The sequence below is a fragment of the Sphaerodactylus townsendi genome, linkage group LG12 (genome assembly GCF_021028975.2).
Source record: "Sphaerodactylus townsendi isolate TG3544 linkage group LG12, MPM_Stown_v2.3, whole genome shotgun sequence".
Taxonomy (NCBI): Eukaryota; Metazoa; Chordata; class Lepidosauria; order Squamata; family Sphaerodactylidae; genus Sphaerodactylus; species Sphaerodactylus townsendi.
Window position 1 is genome coordinate 35,683,395 of NC_059436.1, and position 25,247 is coordinate 35,708,641.

At 40.0% G+C, this 25,247-nt stretch overlaps 1 protein-coding gene across 15 annotated transcripts in view; it reads right to left on the reverse strand.

Annotated features, from left to right (window-relative positions):
• Positions 1-25,247, reverse strand: part of ZNF618 (zinc finger protein 618) — a 115,517-nt gene that overhangs the window by 35,231 nt on the left and 55,039 nt on the right. For 7 of the 15 annotated variants that reach the window (XM_048512228.1, XM_048512224.1, XM_048512230.1 and 4 more), the window contains exons 2-5: positions 22,507-22,550; positions 20,136-20,255; positions 19,825-19,944; positions 10,641-10,906 (exon numbers count right to left, since the gene is read on the reverse strand). In XM_048512228.1, the coding sequence (XP_048368185.1) occupies positions 10,641-10,906; positions 19,825-19,944; positions 20,136-20,255; positions 22,507-22,550 (550 nt within the window). Of the gene's footprint in view, positions 1-10,640; positions 10,907-19,824; positions 19,945-20,135; positions 20,256-22,506; positions 22,551-25,247 lie in introns of those variants that run through there. The other 8 variants (XM_048512225.1, XM_048512231.1, XM_048512233.1 and 5 more) reach the window with 4 other exon arrangements.

Below are 25,247 nucleotides of genomic sequence, written 5' to 3' on the forward strand. Positions count from 1 at the left end.
AGAGACATGGAGAGAGATGGAAATAATAACAATTGTGAAACCAGGACGGAATCCAGAGCAAGTGGAGTCATACCGGCCAATAAGTTTATTAAATCAAGCTTACAAGATTTTTGCGAAAGTATTTGCAAATAGATTTTAAAATATACTTCCGAAGTTAATAGGACAAGAGCAACATGGATTTATAAGAGGCAGAGATATTTGTAACCCACTAAGGAACGTATTAAACGTAATAGAACATGGTAAGAATAAAAAATACGCAATGATAAAGTTAGATGTATATAAAGCGTTTGATACAGTTAATCACAATTATTTATTTCCAAATTTGGAAATTTTTGGATTTGGAAAACAATTTATAAATACTCTACGAGAGATATATCAAAGAGGAAAGGCAAAGATAAGAATAAATGATGGATGGACAGGAATAATAAATACTGAAAGGGGAGTAAAGCAAAGGATTGCCTTACACCTCATCGCCACATCATTGTTTATAATGGCAATGGAATTTCTGGCAGAAAAGGGATTGAAAATAATAATGGAAAGGATAAAAAAGGTTGCATAAAATTGAATCCAAAGAAGAAATAAGATGTAAGAACTTTATTTGAAGATGATATTTTAGTAAACTGGCAATCTAAAAGTGAACCCGGTGGATACAATGAAAAGAATTAAAAATTCTACAGCATTTTCAAAAAAAATATTCTGGATTAAAAGTTAATATGGAAAAAAACAGAAATAATGGGGGGTTAATGTGAAAAAGACAATTTAGAAGACTAGTAAAAAGATCAAATATTTAGAGTATTATAATAACCATTATTTTCTACAGAAAAGGCGAGAATGATCGTTTTGAAAATATAATTATATAGAGAGCCAAGATGGAAAAATATTAAAACAATAATTTAAAAGAATGGGATAAGAAGATTCCTTATTGATTACAGGAAAAATCAAAACACTAAAAATGTGTATAGTAATGCCGAAAATGTTTTATCTATTAGCTAACTCCTTTCAGCTTGTAGAAATTAAGAAGAAGCAATTTGAGGAATGGGATACAGAAAAGTTGAAAGTTTGGAGTGTTCAATCAAAAAAAACCAAGAATTATAAATAAAGTAAGATATATATGACGAAAAAATTATTGTGTATTTAGGCAGGGGGGATACCTAAAATGCAAGAGTACACTGATAGAAGCTTATTCCAGATTAAAAATCTGATGAAATCATAAATGAGAGGAGGAGGGAATATCTTGACAGGATTGGGTTTAAATTTGAAAATGAAATAAGAATGTGAAGGGGATTTATTTGTTTTATGGAATGATATTATTTAATAGTAATAGGAGCTGAAAGATGAGGGAACCAAACTACAATAGGTTCAAGAAAAGGTGTTGTTACTATGATATATCGGGGGAAATGGAGAGGTAAATGGATGCCCGGCACTCTGGGCATCTGGCACCTTTTGGCATAGTGTGGCTTTCTGGAAAGATGGGAAAAAAAAGTGATAAAAGATATTGAAAAAAGACAAGGAATTCAAGCTATTTGCAAAATCTGATATAGAGCAGCAGGAGAGAATTTTATAGAGTTAGGATACAATGAGAACTGGTTGGTCTTGAGGGGCATTACTTAGGGAAAGGATAAAAGGAGTTTCACCAGAATAAGAGGAGGGAAATGTAATAACGTATTAAAATGTTTTTGAACTATATGAGAAAAATGTAAAGGGAAAATTTGGGGACATATATATAAGTATATGGTTGGATGACAAAAGACTCTCTTATAATAAGAACATTGGAATAAAAATGTGGAGAAAGGAAGGAAACTTTCTAGGCACTGGAGAAAACTGAAAATTTGGAAAAATAATATAAAGATTGAGAGAAATATATTGAGGTTAAGGAGAAAAGAAAGAAGTGATATTGAAATGGGTACTAGAACCAACTTGCAAAAACAACTAGCATATATGTGATTAAAGGACTCGGTCTACTAAATGCACTGGCACTCTTGAGGAGGCATAATTATAGCAATTTCATGGGGCCAGTAGAATGTATAGAAGTGAAAAAATTTTGGACAACCATAATGTTATATATCAGAGAAACTGAGTACAGAAGGTTTCAATATTGGGATACAATAATGATTTAATGTTCATGCAGATTGTTGTAATGTGGAGGATGAGAAGAACAGTATAGATAAAAGAAATACTAGCTATATGTATAAAATAATGATCAAAAACACAGCACAATGCAAACAAATAAGCTTGAAGTTGGAAAGAAAAGAAAAAATGGACAATCCAGAAATGGTTGGAATATATCTGGGAACAAGTGACACTGGACATTTTTGAAACAATAACAAAAAATAAACTGTGGCTTAAGAATAAACAGAAATGCAAAATTTTTGAAAGATATGGACAACTATATGCAGCGCGACTGGGATGAAAGAAGCTGGGAGTCAATGTGAGGAGATATGGGAGAAAGAGATTACAGGAAGAATGGTAACCATTTACTGCTGTTTGTTTTGATAAAACTATGAAGAAAGAAAATAGCCTACAGCGGGGGGGGGGGGGGAGGGGAACAAAAGAGAGGGGAAAATAGATATATTGTTTTGGAAAAGAAAAAGCGAATTAAGAAGAAGAGTATTAATATAAAATGGAATATTCAAATGATACAAAAAATTTTTTTAAAAAAAACAATTAGATCACATTTATGTATGCTTATATAAGTTTCGATAACATGAACTAACACCAGTAACTAACTTATTAAATATCTAACTGATCACAATTATCTTAATATAAATATCTATGTCATGCGTATGAGGGATATAATACCACTCTTTGTTTCTGTTCACAGGAAAGAATGAGTCCTTGCAATGAGTGCAATTATCCTGTATGAGCAGTCACGAATCCACTATTGCACTGTCCCGTGGATCATCTTGTAACTTCTTGATTATAAACTGTCAATCTCTTTTCCTTCCATTTGCCTTCTAGTGAATTGCCAATTTGCGCTTCATTCCACACAGGGCGGTGAAATGAGTGATATGATCAATGAAATCAATCAATCATCACAGAACGAAACACGTGTTTAGCTGCGCTTTTGCTTATCTTCTTCAGTGTTTGATTTCATTTCTAGTCACACATTTCTAGTCACACAATATAAAATTCACACTGTATCATACATGTTCTAGATGAGAAAAATTATAACTGTTAAATCCATAGCTTAATCCAATAAATTATTAATATGATATTTTAAGTTTATACATATATACCTTTTTAAAAAATATATTAAATTAGTATATTTTCCTGTACCCAATTTTGGGTGATGATGTAAACTTTCCATTTATTTCGGAATTCTTTAATGGGTAACTTCACCACAAAGTTTGTCAGTTTTGTCACTGTTGCATATTCCCCTCTTGGCTTGGACATGATTCTGCCTTCCATTTTGTTGCAAGTACTATTCTGTTTGCCATTATCAAATATCAGAACAGTTCTTCTGACATTTTTGGAAAGTTTTTGGCAATATGAGTGATAACATAGTCTTAGCATCTCTTGCAAATTCGATTTTTCAGATTTTCTGAATTTCTGAACGAATTTCTTTCCCGTATTTTAAAAAAAAATTTCAACATGTCCACCCCATAAAAAGAACCATCCAGCTCTTTACATTTCTTTGTAATTCTTGTCCATCTTCTCAATATCCTTTGCAGTGATGTAACACTGAAACAAGATTTTGGCCCAATTTTCTCTTGGCTGGCAGTAAATTTTATACTTTTCATTCATAAGGTTTCCCATTGTTGAAAAGAGATTTCTTCCTCTAAGTTTTGCATCCATACATGTTTTCATTTATTCTGTTTCTGCATAAAATTGAAATAACCGTTTATAAATTCACCCTCATATATATTATTTTTGCTGTATGATCTCCTTTCTGAATTCTGACAGTCCCTTATTACATTCTTGCTGTAATTTCCTTTCTTAGTTTTGAAACTAATTGAAAATATAACAGCCACTGTAATTTTTTTTCACCTCCATCCTTTATTTTTTGCCAGGTCTTAATTCATTTTCATGGAGCTTCCCAAATTTTGAACAGCCCATCTCTGATTACATGTTTTCCAGTTTGTACTACAGTTTGTACCTCATTGATTTTTCTATCCATCAGCAATTGTGTAATCCTTCTTCTAAATCTGCCTAATTTTATTACTGTCTGGTCTGGGTTTCTAATCCAGTCTGCAATCCAAATAAGGCCAGCTGCTTGATAGTATAATTTAATATTAGGTACTGCTAATCCCCCCTCTTTTTTCTCATCTTACAGAACTTTGAATCAGATTCTTGTTTTTTGTCGTTCCACATAAACTTGTTTATCTGTATCTGCCATTCCTTCAAGATTTTTTCTTGTACATAAATTGGTAACATTTGAAATTTAAAACATTAATTTTGGCAATGTACTCATTTTCACAATGGACATACTTTCCTAGCCAAGAATTTTTTTTAGTTTGGACCATCTTTGTATATCCTCTTGTATCTTAGTCGATGTCCTTTTATAATTATTTTTAGATGCCGTTTCATTTTCTCCAGACAAGCATATTTCCAAATATTTAACTGAATTTACGGTCACATCACAAGCTGTAATGTTGCTAATATCTTCTTACTGCTTCATTAAGGATTTCAAATTTATTTTCCTGTTAATTTTATATCCTGAAAGGGAGCCAAATTTTTCAATTTGTTTTAGTATATACTGCATTGAAAGTTCTGGGTTCGAAACTGTCAGTATTACGTCATCAATGCAGCTTTTCATTTTAAACTCATTTCCATCCTCTTGCAGTCCTTTAATTCTAGAATCTTGTCTGGTCTCTGTAATCAGTAGCCGTATGTTCCATTTGCACGCAACACTGCTTCACATGCAGTCTATGTGTTTCGATCCCATTCCTTACAGGAACATTTTCCTGTTTAAACCATGAAAACTAAGAGTGATGCTGTCCAAGGATTTCATACACACACAAAATGAATCAGCTAACAATATTATAAATTTGCTTTGTTTTCCTTATGCTTTAAAAAATCCATTGCTTGATTTGTCTACATTGGAAGACAGTAAATCAAGCCCTGCTGGGCTATTCAGGTCTATTCTGTTTTTTTTTCTTTCAAAGCATCCAATAAATGCATTACCTTGTCTTCTATAGTTTGTTGTTTGCATTGTTGTTCAATTCTGTAATCCTAGTCCAACTGCATTGTTCAATGGCTGATTGATGATGTCTGAATGCATTGTTTTATAACCTGTACTTTGCCTGGCGTCTCAATGAGAAAGGGGTATCATAAATAAATAAAATAAACAAACATGGAATTTTAAAGAAATATAACATTTGTTTGAAGGCTGCTGTACCGACTTGGCCGTATAAAGATCTGTAGAAAAAGCCAGCAGGGTAGACAGAAGAAAGTGTGAAATAAGTCTATCGTAAACCATGTGATACGAGCAAAACAGGAGTTTTATTACAAAACTTAAAAAGTTTAAAGATATAACATGTAACAAAAATGCACAAGTTAGACAAAAGAAAAGCAACCTGGGCATTAATACACAGTTCATCTTGATTTTTTTCTTGGTAATAGAAAAAGGAAGCTTCATCTGGTCCAAGCAGACTGTGAACCACCTGTTGAGAGAAACAAAACAGATATGTCACAATAATGCCATTTCACTAATACTCTATAGATATAAGCTACTATCACTAATTGTTGGCAGGAAAGACCCGGATGGCCTGGATAGCCCAGGCTAGTCTAATCTCAGCAGATCTCAGAATCTGAGCAGGGCCACCCTTGAACAGTACTTGGATGGAAACCAGTAAGGAATACCAGGGTTGCTGTGCAGAGGAAGGAAATGACAAATGACTTCTGCTAGTCTCTTGCTTTTAAAACCCCACTGCAGGGGTGTCAAACATGTGGCCCAAGGAGGTGTCCAGCCCCTTGAGAGGGTTCATCAGTCCCACAAGCTAGCTGAGGCAAACCACCCCTTCCCTGCTCCCAATCTGGCCTGGCAAGCTTGCTGAGAGCTGATCGTTCCAGGCACCTACCCGCTCCCCACTCCTGATTTGGCCAGGAGAACCCACTGCAGGCTGGCCAGTCTGGACACACACCCCACCCCGCTCTTGATCTGGCATGACAAGCCACCACCATGCAAATATGGGCTGGTGAGCTTGCTGTGTGAGCTCAACAGCTTTTGCTTCCCCCTGCACCCCCCCCCCCAGTGCTAACCACCTCTCCTGCTCCTAATCTGAACTGGAGACACCCCCCCCACCCCCCCCCACCCCGTGCCAATCTGGGCTGACAAGCTTGCTGCGGCAACCACCTCCCCGCTGGTAAACGAGTTCAACACCCCTAGCCTAATGAGCTACCATAATTTGGCAGTGATTTTCAGGTAATACCTAAACACAAGTCAAAGGGGACTATATCATGAACAACAGAGAAATACATTTGTGCACGACTTACACACACAAAGGTATTCCTGGGTCTGCTAAGGGAAAATTATTGTTGCTAACCTAAAAGCTGATAAAACATAGGACCTCCATTCTCCATTCCCCATGTAATTTGAATCCTCCAGCCCCCTAAAGTTCAAAACAATCTAAAAAGGGGTGGGGGGGGGGGAGAATTCCATACTGGCATAGACTCACCTAGCTGAAGAGTATGCAACAGCAGCCTAGCTGCTATTTTAAATTGTAAATTTAAATTGCAATTATAAGCATAATGAAAATAAGCTTTAAAAGCAATGAGCTCCCACAAGCACTTCTCCCAGGCAGCCCTTTTAAATCTTTCAAACACAAACACACACACCTATTTTTCTGTGAAGCGTTTAACATTCACAGAGCCTAAATTTCAGAGTTAAGAAAGTTAACACTTACTTGTTTCACTTGATGCTGGCTGCTGTGGCTTGGCTGCTGGCAGAGGAGCTGGAGAACTCAGACGCACTGTTTCTCAGCAGCCAAAGGAACCTCGTCCAGATGTTGCTGGTCCATCTGAGCCAGGGCTACTATTCTTGGCGTTGTGCCTTCGTTTTTTACAACCCAAACAGACAGCACATGAAGGCAGCCAATCATAGCAGCCCTTGAACACGTTGCAATCTGCTGCCTAGGCTGCACCAGGGCTTCTCTTGTTAGGAAAGGAATCCCCCATCAACTACTGATCACATGGCAGAATCACCTGACTTGGGTGATTCTTAAGGCATAAGTAATTATTCATTTTTAAGAGCAACTTGAAAATCTATCCCAGCAGCCTATGGAAAATGCAAGTGTGTGAAACACTGACAATGCATGCAGATCAGTGGCCATGAGGCAGATAACCACCAATTGTTTAGACTTGTTTTTTTTAAAAGTTACACTGTTTATTTGAATGCACACAACAATTACACTAAAATTCCAGTCTTTTGTTCAGAAACAGAAGGGAGTTTATGCAAATCCCATGTTGTCAGACAGGGAAAAGTAATGATTCTGGAGGTTTTTAAGGACCAAATCCAAAGAGGATGCAAAGATCTCTTATCTAAACAAGTCATGGTTTTATGATCATGGGTTGTTTCCAGAGGTAATCTTTGAGACTGGGAGACCTACCAAAGAGCAAATCGGCTTTCAGCTTCATGACAAGCACTTTGCTGAACTCCCTATAAACATACGCTTGTAAAGTGTGAAAAGTTGCTCCCATCTGAGTAAGCAATAAGACTTGCAGAGTGTTTCTCCTTTGTGCTAGTTCCCCCTTATGAGACAGCCACGTTTATTCTTTTCTTTTCCTAATCAGTTATGGAGAATGGCCTAGGAGTCACTCCTCCTTTAATTGTGTAAAACAGACTTCAAAATAAAAACATACATGCCAATTATTTATAAATGACTGATTTCTCCCACACACTTGTGTACCTGTTATTCAAACATTTGTAGCAACTGCAAAATTCTGCCGACCCAATCAGTGTCCATTACCACGGATAACACAGACTTAAATAAACACCAAACGGTGAGACGTTTAAAAAGAAAAAGTGTTTGTTTAGCAGCTGACTGATTTGCTCACTCTTTATTTAAATAACTGGCTATGGAAGAGCACACAAGCAGTAGAAGGCCTGTTACAAGGTGCTATGAGTCTCACTGGTCTGTGAGAGAAAATGCACAGGAAACATCCTGACAACTGCATTGTATAAATTGTAAACTGCTAAACTAGCTTGAACTGCTCACAAACAGTTGAGGAAAAAATGGTCCCCTCCTTGCAAAGAGGCAGCAGAACATAAGATGGATCAACAACTGCTTGATAGGAACAGACTGGCTGTTATGGCCCCCCAGTTGGCTGATAGCCAGGACCACCCCAGCCTCAATAAAGGGCTAGTCTTCACCCCGTAGGCTGAAGGCGGGAGTGGCCACTGCTGCTGTAAATTGGCAGTCCAAGGCCTGTGAGGCTGTGTGGCAACCACAGCCACACCCCATGCAGTGCAGAGAAAGAGGAACATGACCTGGTTAAATGCCATGTGGGTAGAGAATGAGGTGTGTGGTCAAGTGGGGGTGGGGAAGAACAGATGTAGGGGGTGGTTTCCTGCAGGGCTCGGGTGCTGGCAGTTAACCTGGGTGGCCACGGCTTCTTTTTAGCCCGCCTCCTCATGGAGTTTTTTTTTTTAATGCACACAGCTGACCACCGGCCCTGAGACTCCAGAGTTGCCCGCCACTGCCATCCCCTCCTCGCCGCCAGCTTCTCCCGGCTGCAGACCTGACTTGGGAACTCTGCCCCCCCCGCCCCCCCCCCCTCTGTTGCCATCCTGCCTTACTGGGGAATTAGTTGGGCTGGAAGGTGTGGAGTCAGGGAGGAAGCACCAGTTGAAGCAAGTTCACTCTCCCAGGGATTATCACCAGCCTGACAAGTCGGGAGTGATTTATTAGCACCACACTTTCCCAAAGCACCTTAACTGGCTCCCTTTCCTTTCCCTTCCCTGCTGGGCTGTCTGCACTGCCCTGGCTTGGTCTTTGGGGTGGGGTGTTTGGGAGGGCTGGTGCCAGGCACTAGGAACCAAGCGTTGCATTCTAGAGAAGAAAGAAGGTCCAGGAAGTGGCAGCAGATTAATTCTCATCTGAGGTTCTTTCTTTCTTTGAGACACGGTTTTACAGACCAAAAGAAAGCTGGTGAATAGGGGGGCAGGAGAGAATATGAGTTCCGGAACTGGGGAGGGGGGAACAGAAAGTACCTGAAGTTTGTAACATGCTTTCCCTCAGCTAAGAAGCATACACAGAAAGATACACTAACACGGGGGTCCCTAACCTTGCTGAGCCTCCTAGCACAGAATTCTAAGAAAGGGTAGGGAGTACGACTCTAAAATGGAAGCTATAATGGTAGGGCCAATCACAAAACAAGGGGCTAGGCCAATCAGAAAATGCTGGGAGAAGCTAAAATGCAAAGGCCTCTCGGGCTCTTCTGAAGCATTTCCTGCATTGAGTTGATGAAGGCTTTTTTGCTTTGGTACAAGGAAGCACTCTCTTGCTCCCTGCACGGCCACAGCCCACAGCCATAAGGAAGCTGAGCGAGTCTGTCAGCTTACAGGGAACGGCCTAAAGCTTCCTGGGGTTTTGTCTGTTCCACTCAAAGCCCCTGAAGCAAGTGGGCATCATGAAATCCATAGTCAGACAAAAGAATATATGAACATAAGGACAGTCCTGGTGGGTCTGACCAGTGGCCCATTTTGTTCAGCCACCAGTTTCACACAGCAGCAATCAGTTCCCACAGATAGATAAAGGCCAAATAGAGAATAAAGGCCAAAGCTTTTCCTGGATACCACCTCCCAGCACCGGTAACCAGAGGTCTGCTGCCTCTGTATATGGAGTTTCTATTTACTTACCATGGTTATCAGCCACTGATGGAGCTATCCTCCATTAATCGGATTCCCTCCTAAAGCCATCAATGCTCATGGCCATCACTACATTGTCTGGCAGTGAATTCTCCAATTTAGTTACTTGTTGAATAAACAAATATTTGTCTCTTCTGACACTATTATCATGATGAGAATTATTGGCTGAACCCTAAAAGGGACATGGAACTTCCATGACTGGAATCCCTGGGCCATCATCTGATCCTAAAAAGCAGCAATAGGAGCCAAATATTGCTCCAATAGGAGCACTACTTATGTAGTGCTGGTGAACTCTTTCCCATCCCTCAAACGCTTAAGCCATGGCAGGCCAAAAACAAGGGTAATACACATATTAGGCCTGTCTCGTTTTTCTACTGGGGCAGCTCAAAGGTTACTTTACATCACAGAATTGGCATGGAGGGCAAAGAGCTAACACACGTGTCCCTTCCTAGCGTCGCAGCTCCCCCATCCCTCCAGAATTCTCATCCTACCGTACCCTGTGGTGGCTTTTTAATGGTAAAATTACACACTGGATCCTCAAATCAGGGAATCTCTTCTAGCCTTGCTGGGATATTACAATCCCTCTTATAAGCCCACTGGAGGACAGCACGCTCACTCAAAATGTGTCACAACTCCTTTACTCACACCAAATGGATTCTGGGTTCATTTTTCAAAACATCTTTCATCACACCGATTTGCTGGTTGAAAGGCATGCTCAGGATCCCCCCCCCCCCAAAAAAAAGTCAGTCAAAATGGTTGTGAGATGCTGTATCCATCCCTTTTGTAGCCCACACCCCATTTTGGTTAAAGGTTAAACCGAGTGACCACCGACCTAGCTTACCAAGCGTCTGCTGGTTACGGGCCCCGCCAATCACCACGCAGATCTCAGCTGGAACTTCTCCGGCCTCATCTTTCAGGTTCTTCTTAGAATCTTTGGCGTCATCCTGCCAGACCACTTCCTGAACGTATTCATCGGGTACCTCTGTTTTCACTTTCACTTCGGTCATTGTTGCAGTGTCCTCACTTGGCAAAGAATGGGATGCTGTAGAATCCGAGCCTTCCGCCTTCATGCTTTTCTGACTCCTTTTTAAGCGTTCCCTTGGGGGAGGGTGAAAATAGAGAAAATAAATTATACATCTGCTGAAAAGAGATTGTGGATTGTAAGATGATGATTACAATAGCACTGTTTGAGGGAAAGTGTGTTCTTTGAGAAGGTGATGAGCAAGAAGCTGAGCCTGAGGGTCCCTTCTCAAAGCCTAAAAAAAACAAAATAACGATTTGGATCTGTTTTGCAGGCTCCGGCATTACCACTTCTACTGAAGTATTTCTATCCTGCTTTTTAATTAACATTGTCAGATGGCTAATAAAAAGTTAATCAAGAAACATCTAGGCCTCCTGTGGGTACAGTAAGGGGGTGAATAAATGTTGCTGTCTGAGCCAGTCTGTTTTATTGTGTACATCTGTATATTTAACTGTGATTGTATTGTTTTTACGACCATTGTTCACCGCCCTGAGCCCTTCGGTGGGAGGGCGGTCTACAAGTTTAAAATATAAACAAACAAACAAACAAACAAACAAACAAACAAACAAACAAACAAACCAAGTGTTTCCAGGTCAATGTGTAATGCACAGTACCAAACTCACTCATCTTTAATGCACCCAATACAATTTTAACCAGAGACAAGGGCTGCAATCAGTTCGGTCCATGACCAGCTTGATCTAGGAAGTCTTCCCCTCTCAGCTCAGAAAGTTGAGACTTCCTGTTTCTATTTGGACTGCATTCAGTTGAAGTAGACAAGATGCGCCAATAGGCTGCTTCATATGACTTGCCATGTTGTTTAACTACTGTGCAACTGAAAGCTGTTGAATACGTTGGCAGAATTTTTTTAACAGGATACTCTGTTTGATTTGTTCATATGCTTCTAAGCCACCCGGAACTCTTGGGTGAGGTAGGACAAAATCCATCTCAACGAAATAAATGTTTGAGTTAATTATTCCTTACCTCCTCCACATTTCTCCCGCTGAAGTTTCTTTCATTACTGCCATACAGCAGAATTCACAGCAAATATACTTCTGAACCCCCTATCTGAGGCATGCGGCTGAGCCCATCCATTCTGATTTTTTTCAACGCTTCATCTTTCACAATTTTGAGGCTTACAGCAATACCCACAAGATTTTCTCATAATAAGAAAGAAGCCATTCAAAGGCCAGGATAGCTACACATGCCTTAGACCAGGAGTGCCAAACTCATTTGTCATAAGGGGCTTGTGACTTGATCGGGCTGGGGGCGGTGGCTGTCTTGGCTGTCCCCAGAATGACACTGAGGGGGTGCCTGGACTGGTGAGCCCACAGCAGGGGTAGAATGGCTGCGTTGAGAGGGTTTATCAGGCCCGTGAGCCAGCTGAGGCAACCCTCCCCACCCCTGCTCTGACCCACTGGACTTGCCAGGCCAGGCCAGATCGCAAGGTGGGGGTTGCCTCAGCAGTTTCATGGGCCTGATAAACCCCGTGGGCTGCAAGTTTGACACCCCTGCTTAGACAATATCAGTCAAACCACTTATTTGCAAATTGAACTAATTTGGCATAGTTGATTCTGTTTTCTGTGTGTTCTTGTTATTGCTGGATAAGAGGTTTGATTTCCTTCTGAAACAGTACAATTCAGTTTCAGCAGGTAATGAACTTTACGTTAATGTTCTGAGTCAATGTGTGGGTTGAGAGCTCACAATATTTTAATTAATTGAAAATACTGAAAGAACGGTAGCTTTCCTCTCCACCAAGGCCCATTTGCAGAACACTTTCCCACTTCCACTCCCTGAATGTAGCCTACTGATCCCCCTCCTGCAATTCTGGGCCAGGGGTAGGTCGGAGACCCTCAGGAACAGCACAGGAAGCAAATAAGTACATGAATAAAGAGGAAGGCTACAGTGGAACAACTGGCATAATTGCCCCCATCCCCTTCCAAACACGGTAGTGCCTTTCTTTCACCAGAAAAGCAGTAATCCAGTGACCTACCACATGGGAATGTTGCCAGGACCAATAAAACCCCCTGGATAAACCAAAATGGCAACAGTCCTGTGAAAACCCAAAAATTGATTCTGGATCCTGCAGTTTGCACACTGACAGCAAAAGACAGCAGCAGCAACAAAGACATGGATGTCTGACAAAAATTCAACAAAATATTTTTTTCAAGTTTTTTTTAATCCTGGGACTTTTTCCTCAGTTTTACCAATGGAAATTTTGAGGGAAGCCCCCCCTAAAAAACCTCTTATGAATTAGTTCCTTTTTGGATGAGTAAAATGCTTCTTAAGGTTTTCCCACTCAATGGGTGTAGCATGAAAGTCTGCAGACTGTTTTGATTTTCCCAATAGAAAAATTGGGATATATGAGGGATCTTTAAAAAACAACAAAAAACCTATGAATTAAAAAAACATGCTTATATCGTGCACATATGCAGCATTTAAACAAATTTTTTTAAATGTAAATAATTTTGGCAACAATTAATATACTATGTATTTAAATATCCAAACACATGGGTAGTCCGATCTATTGCGATTTTATGAGAGAATTCATCTTATACATTGTTTTTATTTACTACAGAATCTGTTTTCAATCTTCAACTTTTATTTTTTCCTACCTTTGAGGAAAATTAAAATTAAAGGTATATGTGCTAGGCCAGAGGCCCCCAACTCTTTTTCGGCAGCAGGCACCTTTGAAATTCTGATACAGGGCAATGGGGAAAATCACAAATAGCTGACAAAAAAGGTGTAACTGACCTCAAAATGGCTGCCACAAGAGGTGGAGCCAACCACAAAATGTCAGGGAGCGCGGTTACATAAAACTAAATAGTACCTTTCAGGCAGAAGCTGTGTTTAACAGGAAGTCTTTTACTCTGCACAGTGAATTAGACCTCCAGTGGCCTATCAGAAGCTGTGCTGAGCAATGCCCTATCAGGTTTCATGCACTTTCTGAAAACACCTAATGGGTGCCAGGAGAGGTGATAACGGGTGCCATGGCACGCACAGGCACCATTTGAGGACTCCTGTGCTAAAGAATTCAAGGGTGCAATATTTTTGCAACTCCCTCCCAAATACTTAGTATACCCGAGAATACTGCTTGTGGAAAATGAAGGTATTTATATTTCAAATTCCATAAATATGCCAAACAGCACAATTTATGCTGAATTATAAATGATTCGTTGTATACGGTGAAATCTTTCAATGTAGTTTATGTTTGATCAGAAAGTAAGTATTGTATATATTTCAATTCCACCCCCCACCCCCCAATTTCTGTTTTTTGCTTCCAAGGAAAAAATATATCCCCCCCTCCCCCCCGGTTCAAAATTTCCAGAAGTTTGACAATATAGAGAAAGAGCAACAGGGGTAAGCATATCAGGAAACTTTTCAGAACTATTGGGAATATCTCCTCCATAACTACTGATCCATCGACTACATGGATGAAATCATGTGCATCACTTTTCTAGGATGACCCATTCATTAGCAGCATTTACGCCACTCCCAAGATCTGCACAAAGCCAAGTGCTGGTCAAATTCAGAATTAAAAAGCACCTTGGCATATGGTACTAGGAATAAGTTCCCAATTAATCAGAAACAGAAACACACAAACAGAGCTTTCAGCCAGGTTATCAGAACAGCAAGAGATAAAAATGTGTTCCAACCCCACTCATACTAGTTGTTTTGTTTTACTAAGCTGTTCATTGTAAAAAGGTGTCGCACTGGAGACTATCCCTGGACTTGCCAAAAACTTCTGAGCACCAGCACTAAACCAACCAGGGTCAGTTCCCCTACAGCTACACCCCAATCCTTGCTTTGGACTCTACCCTACAGCTCACCCAGGACCAGCAACAGTAGCTAGCAGTCAATCTGCATGGTTATGAATAACTAGCAAATAATCATATCATAGCCATGCCCACAGAAGGAAGGAGGAGAAACGTCTAATCATGAGACTTTGGCAAAAGGCAGGTAATAAATGTAAATAAGAATTCATGGGGTCATGTCTATTATAAAACTTTGTCTTTTTTCTCTAGTGAAAAGCCATCAGAAAACCTAAAAGATCAACCACCTAAAAGACAGCAAGAAAACAGATAAAATATAAGAGTATATGCTGGAGATGTTAAGAAAAACCTGGTTCATTTTTTCTCTATATAGCGGCTTTGTAAAAAGATATGAAAATTTTGGATATTAATTCACACTGAAATGTAAAAAATACTGCAAATTAAATCTCAAATGGGTTCTAAAATTACTGTTGTTTTAGTACAGTTATGTTATTAGGCGTTTCCCAAAAAAATCTATTAAAACAATAAGAATTATTTTGCTACTTATTAACTGTAGCAAGTTAATAAGATGCCTCTATATAGAAATGTGAAAGAGTTCCTATTTAAGAGAACTGAGAACAGAAAATGAGAGAATATTTTTGTATGGCAAAATTAATTGAATAGAAGATTAGAAATGAATGTAAAGCAAAATGAGAGCCTTACCTTAATTATCATAACATGTAAAGCGTTGTCGAGTTCATATTTTACTGATATGATTTTAACATAGAAGAGCATAAATCAATGTATATTTTTCCAACGTATATTGTTAATGATATATACTCTTAATAAGAATTAACTATGAGTATGATAGCATGACGGAATTGTCAAATATAGGTACTAAGATTTTTTTTCCTCTTTATTACATTCTGAACTGTAATTGGTGTTCCTTTAGTACAACTAGTTATTAATGTAGATCCACTTACTGTTTTCTTTTTTCCCCTTCTTTTCTCTGTATTGTTTTTTTAATTGAAAAAATAATAAAAATCTATTTTTTAAAAGTTACCTTTTTCATTCCCATTGGGAACCAAAACAGTTTACACTGTTCTCTTCTCATCTGCTGTTCACACAAAAACCCTTGTGAGGTAGGCTGAGTATGTGTGACTAAACCCAAGGTCACCCTTCAAACTTCCATGGCAGAGTGGGGATTTGAACCTGTGTCTTCCACATCTTAGTCCAACACTCTTAATAGTATACCAGACTAGATTTCTGTCCTATTGCTCAAGCAACCATGCCTAGGTGACTGAGGACCTACTTTGAACGTTTGGTCCTTGACATTTCCACTTAAACGGTCTTGGGAACTGGGAAATGTTCTCTCTATTTGAGGCCCTGAGGAGGCATTGCTACTGCAAAGCTAGATGGGTCAATGCAGCTCCATTAGGTCATATATGTAGTCCAGGAACAGGTTCCATTTCTGCCAGATCCTTCATTTCCCTTCAGAATGTCTTTCCTTTTTTATTTTTTTGATTCTGGGAATTTTCAACCCCAAATCTTCCTCAAAATACCTATTATTGGGGGTTGGAGTTTATATTTATTTATTGATTGATTGATTGATTGATTGATTGATTGTTTAATTTTATATACCGCCCTATCCCCGAAGGGCTCTGGAGTTCATTTAGCAGAAGAGTTCATTTAGCAGAGCAAACAGAAATACTGGGATTGCACATGCACCCCTCCACATGCCTCTAGCATGCAGGATCAGTTTGTTAAATGCTTATGCAGCCTTCTTTTTTATTACAAACATTTATGTGAAACTCAAGGCAGCTTACAATATACACTTAGTTATGCAGGTTGGAACAACTGCTTAAAAAAATCCAGCAGATAAAAGCTGCTGAACCATAAAGCATGGCAAGTGGGAAAGTCCCAATATTTGTGAACTTTTTAACATAAAGTATATAAACGGCCAGGCTAACAGTGCTGTTTCATATTCCCAGCCTCAGGAGAAGCTAGACAGTGGTGGTGAACCTTTGGCAGGGGCTGATGGGAATTGTAGTCCATAACATCTGCAGTGCCAAAGGTTCGCCACCATGGAGCTAGATCATTCAAGGCCAGTTTTTATTTCACTGAGACAGTACTGGAAAAAATAAGATGTTTCTACAGCATCTGCTTTGTTTCCAAATGTATAGTTCAACCAGGTGGAAGACATGCAGGCAGCACTATGTAATGCTAAGATCTTCTTTTCCTTTGAATGGTGTTGCTTCTAGATGCTATTAATGCCATGTGAAAAGCAGAAGAGCCTTTTAAAAAAGGTTCTAGGTGACTCTTGAATTCAGTCTACAAACGTCGGAAACTTTGACATAGTTCTTGGCATCTATTTTAAGAGAAGTGTTTCAGTGTATATGGAAAAGTATTCCTTGTTCTTCTTGACAACGAGGAACGGAAATCCAACTGAAAACTTATAGTGTTTCGGTGATATCCACTGTGCTTCCAGACCTATTGGTTGAGCAGGTGGGAAGCGAGCAGGCAGTGCTATGTGGCACTAAGATCTTGTTTTTCATCCTGGTTGTTTTGTTTTTCAATGCTATTTATGCCATACAAGAAGTAGAAGCAAGCGTTCAAATTCTGTTTGAGTAATTGTCTCACTCAGTGTACAGATGTGGAAATTTTAGGACTGGTTCTTAATATCTCTTTTTGAGAGAAATATTGTTAATTGTTCACCGGAACAAGAAATGCAAACTGAGCTGAAGACTTGAGGTGTTTTGGCAACAATTGATGCATTTCCATGAATACAGGTTGAACAGGTGGGAAGCAGGTAGACAGCACTATGTAATGCTAAGATCTCTCTTTCACATCCACTGCTTAGTTTCTCAATGTTATTAAAGCCATATAAGAAGCAGAAGAAAGGCTTTTAAAAATTAATCTATGTGGCTGTTTGATACAGATGCGGGAAATTCAGATCCGGTTCTTGGTATCAGCATTAAAAGATGCATTTCAGTGTACATCAGAAATTATTCTCTGGTCCTCCCAACAATGAGGAATGGAAATCAATTGTAACATAACAAATGGACCAGACTGCATGCTGCAGTTGAAAACACACTGCATCTGAAGTTTGCATTTTTCAGATGTAGACCAGCATGACATTAATAATAAAACAAGGAACTAAAAGCTGTTTAAAAACACACACTGTTCCCTTACAAAAGAGCAGGGAACCCAATTCTAAGATGACATTTTTTCCCAGGCAGAAACAATTTATCATGAAATTCTCTTGAAAGACTGTAGCAGAGGTATACACACTTCATTTTCCTCCTTGATGGATCTAAAGTTTCACAGATGCTCAAATGCAAGGCTAGAAGGGAAAAATATTTTAGGCTCCTAAGTACTGGCGTCTGATTTTTAAAAAAACTTGCATCAGGATTTCTGAGACATTTTTATCCTGCCTCTGGAAAGGGCTTCCAGAATTATCAACAATAGAACCCATCTTTCTAAGAATAGTTTTAAAAAACCAAAATGCTAAAAGTGGCAGCAATCCGGTCAGGAAAAAACAGCAGAAACACCTGGCAAAAGACAGCAAGGGAAAAGCAGAACAAATATTCCGTTTCCATTTTCAGCCTCTGAACACGAACACACACACACACACACACACACACACACACACACACACACACACACACACAAAGACGTAGGCTGCATTTTAAAAATGCAAAAAAAAGAAGAAACTCAGCAGGAACAGGAACAAAACTGAATTCTTTAACAATTAGAGCAGCGCCAGAGAAGATTTCACAAACCGCTGCTTGGTGGTCAAAACACACCAATTACTAACAGCCACCCAGTTACTTCTGGCGTGCCTATGTGTACATCCTGGTAAGTTGGTTTCTGTGCCGAATAAGGAACATGGTGGTTTACATCAAAGCAAATTAAAGCTGTGCAGCAGTGGCATTTGGGCACCTCTGGAGCACGGGATGAACACCCTTGCAGGCTGTGCCCAGGGCAGCAGTTCCATTTGCCCAACACTCATTATGCCAAAGATGTAGGGCACTGCCAAGCCTGGCCTAAGACATGGGCCTTTACAGTATACAGGAAAAGTTTGATTCCTTCCACAACCAAAGGGATAACCGTTCTCTAGATCAGAACTTCACAAAGAGTCTACTGGGGAATCTTGGGTTCCTTCAAAGCTTATCTGGGGTCATTAATAAGAAGCAAATCAGTAACTGATAACAAATAAGAGTTTCACAAATATGAATCCTAGGTCACCAATGTCAATTGCTGCTCCCATCAGCATCTACTATTGACTTGGATGCCTGGCAAGCATATCCCCTCTTCTTCTACTATCTCTTGGTGAAAGAGAACTTTGCAGTTTCAAGAACCTCAATCCTGGCCTAGTTTTGAGCTATGTAGTAGAGGAACAGCAGCAGGCAAAAGCACAAGAACAAAAGCTCATGCTGCTTCTCTCTGATCCCCTTGAGAAAGATTTGATGATACTCCTTCCCTCACTGGTCTTCTGAGCACATCAACGGAGTTGTGGAAGAACAGGAGTCAGTGGCCATCACAAATAATACAAAACATCAGGCATCCTCCCTGTAGCTGAATGAGCCTGACCAGAACTTTTTTCTGACTGTGTGTCCTGGAACGTTCCTCACAATCTTCTGCAAGGTACAAGACGGTCCATAGCAAGTGTTATGGGACCTTCTCAGTATATGTGACAATGGCAAAGGTTCCTTGAAGCTCGAAAGTTTGAAAGTCACTGTGCTGAGTGAAAAGGGAAACGAACAGATGCATCAGACAATACAAAGGTTAGCCAAGGGGGCAGGGAAGAAGCGGATTATTATTTCGTAAGCGTCAAAAGATTTTGCCATTTTGCCTGTCATGCACAGATTTGCAACTCCACAGAAGTAACAAAGGAACTCTCCTGTCCATATTAACTTGTGTATAATATCCCAGATTTTTTCCTCTCATGCACGTGAGGCAGGGTTCTGTAGAAGGGCATAAAATCTGGTGCTAATTCAGATTTGCACTTACTCATCACCACCAACCTGCGCAGAATTACGAAGACTACCTTGGAATGCTACTAATGCCGCATTTAAAAAAAAGAAGTGATTTTTTAATTCTCTTTGTGGATTTCCCATTTTAAAAAAATGTGGGAAACTGATCTGTTTCTTAGTTTTATTTTAAGAGAAGTATTTCAGCTTTGATGGAAAATTATTCCTGGTTCCTCCTGACTATGAGGAAGGGAAATCGAACTGGAGACTTACGGTGTTTCGGTAATATCCGTTGTTTTTCCAGATTTATCAGCTGAGCAGGTAGGAAGCGAGCAGGTAGTGCTATGTGGCACTAAGATCTCCTTTTCATCTCCGTTGCTTTGTTTCTGAGTGCTATTAATACCATGTAAGAAGCAGAAGAGAGGTTTTAATATTTATTTATCTGGCTTTCATTCAATCTACAGATGTGGGATATTAAAGTCGGGTTCTTAGCAGCTACTCTAACAGAAATACTTTAATTTTCACCAGAAGTTATTCCGGATTCCTCCCAGCTATGAGGAATGCAAACTGAATTGCAGACTTACGGTGTTTCGGTAACATCTGATGTATTTTCACGTATACAGCTTGAGTCGTTTGGAAGCATGCAGGCAGCATTAAGTGATGCTAAGTTCTCCTTTTCGTCTCCGTTGCTTTGTTTCTCAATGCTATTAGAGCCATATAAGAAGCAGAAGAGAGGCTTTTAAAAACTGATACATATGGCTTTTTTATTTAATCTACAGATGCAAGAAATTCAGATCTGGTTTCAGCATCAGTGTTAAGAGATGTGTTTCAGTGCTCACTGGGAATTATTCTGCGTTCCTCCCACCAACAAGGACCAAAAATTAACAGTGATTCAATGACAGACTGGGCTACATGTTGCAGTTAGAAACAAATGTCGCATCTGGAGTTTGCATTTTTCAAATGTAGGCTGGCATGACACTAATAATAAAATTAGGAATTAAAAACGGTTTAAAACCCCACACTGTTAACTTATGAAAGAGTGGGGAACCCAATTCTAAGAGGACATTTTTTCCAGGTAGGAATAATTTTCATAAAACTCTTAGAAGACAGCAATAGATGTACAAACACTTCATGCTCCTTCTTGACAGATCTAAGCTTTCATAGATGCTCAAATGGAAGGCTGGAGAGGAAAACATTTTTGATTCCTGGTACTGGCAAACTTTTTTGTGTGAAACATTTTTTATCCAGTCCTGGAGGAGGATTCCAGAATTATCAACAATAAAACAGCATCATCCTGAGAGAATTTTTTAAAAACACAAAATGCTAAAAATGGCAGCAATCCAGTCAGAGAAAAACAGCAAAAGCAGCTGGCAAAAGAGAACAAGGGGGGGGAAAGAAAAAAATCTTCCATGTTACCATTTTCGGCCTCCAATTGTTCTCACTCACGCACGCACGCACGCACGCACGCACGCACGCACGCACGCACGCACGCACTCACTCACTCACTCACTCACTCACTCACAGAGAGAGAGAGAGAGAGAGAGAGAGAGAGAGAGAGAAGGTAGGTCTGCATTTTAAAAATATGAAAAGTTAACTCAGCAGGAACACAACTAAATCCTTTCACACTTAGGCCCCTTCCGCACATGCAGAATAATGCACTCTCAATCAACTTTCACAATTGTTTGCAAGTGGATTTTGCTATTTCGCACAGAGCCCCTTGGGGATAGGGCGGTATAAAAATCTAAAGAGTAAGTAAGTAAGTAAGTAAGTAAGTAAGTAAGTAAGTAAGTAAGTAAGTAAGTAAGTAAGTAAGAAAGAAAGAAAGAAAGAAAGAAAGAAAGAAAGAAAGAAAGAAAGAAAGAAAGAAAGAAAGAAAGAAAGAAAGAAAGAAAGAAAGAAAGAAAGAAAGAAAGAAAGAAAATCTAGCTGCGAAATGCATTGAAAGTGGATTGAAAGTGCATTATTCTGCATGTGTGGAAGGGACCTTAGAGCAGCACCAGAGCAGGTTTCACAACTTGCAGCCTGGGGGTCAAGACGCCCCAATTACTAACAGCAGCCCACAGTTACTTTTGGCGTGCCTGTGTGTACATCCAGGTGAGTTGGTTTCTGTGCCGAAAAAGGCTCATGGAGATTTGCATCAAAGCAAATTAAAGCTGTGCCGCAGCGGTATTTGGGCTCCTCTAGAGCACAGGATGAACACTCTTGCAGGCTGTGCCCAGGGCAGCTGCTCCATTTGCCCAACACTTATTATGCCAAGAGTACTGCCAAAGAGTACTGCCAAGCCTGGCCCGAAAGATGGGCCTTTGAATTACACAGGAAAAGTTGTGATCCTTCCACCACTACCGTGCTAATCTGGCTCCCAGGTGGCCAATGATAACTGCCATTTTCATACCAGCTCGTCAACTCAGATAATTAGCCCAAAGATCTTTTTCGCTATCTCTTCAAATTACACTGAGTGAATGGGACTGTCACTGGTGCCAGTTTTGCGACCCCCGATCTTGCTGTGTTCAAAATCTTGGGGCACTTAGTGGAAGGACAGCAGAAACAGAATCTCTCTCTTCTCTGACCCTCTTGAGAAAGACATGACAAGACCCCTTTCCCTCCCTGGTCCTTTGAACTGTGGGAGAAATAAGTGGTAAATGTAAATAATGATTCGGAAAACAAGAGCTCGCTTGCCACGACTGTTTTTTCATCTGCTGTGCGCAGTTCGTGAAGGGAATTGTCAGGAGCACTCACTGAGATCCAACAGGCCTGGCTAGAACGCTCTGTAACAGATGTTTGCCTTCAAACAACTTTCTACAAGGCACCAGAGGCACTCAGCAAGGCTCATGAGACTTCCTTCTTGTTCCTCACTTCTAAAACTCTCCCGGTGTGACACAGATATTGGAAATTTCAACTCAATTTGTTAAAGAATCAGAGTATCATGACCTACCACAGAGATACCCAACTACTCACCTGCCTGTGGATGCTCTCGTCCCCACACTGCTGCCTCCTTCAGTCTGAGGGGAGAGAATAAGAGAAAGATTAGAATTTTTGCAATCTGTTCTCATCATCATCTATATGAAGCCACAAATGTGCGACAGTTAATAGCTGCCTTCTCTTAAAACATTTTTTTAATTAAAAGTTTAAGAATATAACCAAGAACATAAACATATGTTTAAATTCAGAGACGTCATGAGGCCAGGATATGACTCAACAGAAGCTATTTTTTAATGAAAAAAAATATCGTCTGGGAAACTTTTAACCAGAACAGAATCCCCCATCTTCAGATTTTTGACTTTTATTTTGAACTAGAACGTGTGCAGTTTTTTAGTCCTTCTGGTTGCCAAGAAGCCTAAAAATTACAGCTAATTCTTGTCATGTTTAAAACAGATTTAATTCTTGTCATGTTTAAAATAGATCTTAAAACATTCTGGTAACTAAAATATGGTTGGGGATCCAGCTAGCTTTTTAATTCAATCTTGCCTAATTCCCTACAGTGCAATCACTATATAAACATAGATCCCATTGTCCCCAGCATCTCTCTTTTTGGGGGTCAAAGGGAATCACAGATTCCTTCCCCCCCCCCTTTTGTAAAAGATGGTTGGATCCAACCTGATGTCTCCAATTAATCTACCAGCATTTTTAAAAAGTATATACTGTAGACGAGAGGGGTCATCTTGAAAGGATATTTCTTCATACATGTGAGAACAGGGAACATTTCTTCTAATATGCTACTTCCTGCAACACATGTATGCATCATCTACATACAAAATATCCTTTTACTTGAGAACAGTGGCGTAGCATCAACAGGGCACCTGCCGGTGTGGGGGCATGGCTGTGGCGTGGAGGGGGCATTCCGGGGCAGGGCGGGAGCATAGGGGGGTGCATGCCCCAGGCGCAGTTCCCCCTCGCTCCACCCCTGCTTCAGAGCTTGTCAGAAGGCAAATTATGCAGACTCAACTGACCATCAAACTACTGTAATCATGCCAAAACCTTAATGAAAATATATAGGTAACTCCCATATAGAAGAAGAGGGGATGGTGTTGGATGAGAAAAAACCATATATTTGTTGGGGAGGGCTTCAGCATTCTGAAACACTTCTTGCCCCTCCTCCCCACACCTTGCTGAAGCATGTGGGGGGGGGGAAACCTAGGTAAATACAGTTATATCCTTATTTGCAATTCGTTTCCTCAGTCTTTCACATGACTTATTTGCAAAATATTATTTAATAAAAATTAATACACTATAATTTTCCATTAAGATATTTACTCCCCACCAGCCCAAGTTGTGTGTATTTTGAGGATACACAAGAAAAATGCCAAAAAAGGAGGGGAAAAGGAGACATAAACTATGAAAGGAAGGGCAACAACAATTATTTTAATTGTTTTTTATGTAAAGCAAACAATGTAAAGTATACAATGATATCGATCTAGTCACTATTACATTTTCATCCTACCCTTTCTTAACGGAGCTCAGGATACCATATATAGTCATCCTTTTCCCCTCTTCTTATTTTATCCTCCCAACAACCTTCTGAGGTAAGTCAGGCTGACAGAGAATGACTGTGCCAAAATCACCAAGAGACCTTTAAGTAGGAACGTTAAGTGATTCTATACACTATACCAATAAGGTTCCATCAGGCACAAGGCAACAAAATCCACAAACACTGAAAAGAGATAAGATTTTCAGAACCTAAGATTCCAGTTGGTACAGACCACAGTCTATCTGTCCACCGTTCTATTTCTTACTGTGAACCACCAGACACTCCTATAAGACCCACAAATAAGCCACTGTGGTCAAAGCTTTCCACTGTTGACACTACCAGTTGGTGTTCAGAGCTAAACTTCCTCAGATCATAGCGGTTCCATTTAACCATCATATCTAACAGCCACTGACACTGACAAAGCTGTCTAATCCCTTTTTAAACCATCCGAAGCTGGTGGTCATCTCTATATCATTGGACACCAAGTTCCACAAGTATGCACTGTGCTATGAAGTACGTTTTCCCTGCACCCAGTCTACATGCCCCATCAATTTCTTTGGATGCCCACGAATTCTAGTATTTTGAGACAGTCAGAAAATGATACCTGTACAATTAATTAAAAGTAAGCCCCAGCCTTAGCTCACAAGGTTCCTGTCTCAAATCTCAAAGTCCTAGATATGGTTAAATAGCAGGAAAGCAGTTGAACCATAACTGATACTGCCCCCCTGTTAGATCTTGAACCTTGAATCAATAAACGAACTCTGGATTGTTGATCAGTAACATTTATTGGAAGGCAATACAATCACGGCCCCTGCATTTTGTAGCAACCACATTGAGTTAGGAATGCATCTCAGTCAACTAGGCGCATCCCTGACAACAGCGCTGCCCTACTTTGAAAGTTCTTCCTTCTGCCAGTTTTCTAAGCAAGGGCTCCCTTTTCTCCGCTTAGCCCAGGCTGGGGTTTTGAACACCATGATGCTAAACCTGTGAGGCAGATTTTCTTTCAGACTTGGCTTGCTATTTAGGTCAACGTGGAAACCAAAGGCAATGACAGGCTCAAGATTTCTGCTAGCAGCAGTTTGGCAACGGTCTTGCAATGCTGGTATTTGCTCCTCACAGCAATCAGAGCAACGTCTTCTGTAGCAGGCCAAACAGATGCTGTTGATAAATCCACTGTTGACTCTCCTCCTGAGACCCAAACCCATTTTTCCCCAGGTGCTACCCAAAGACA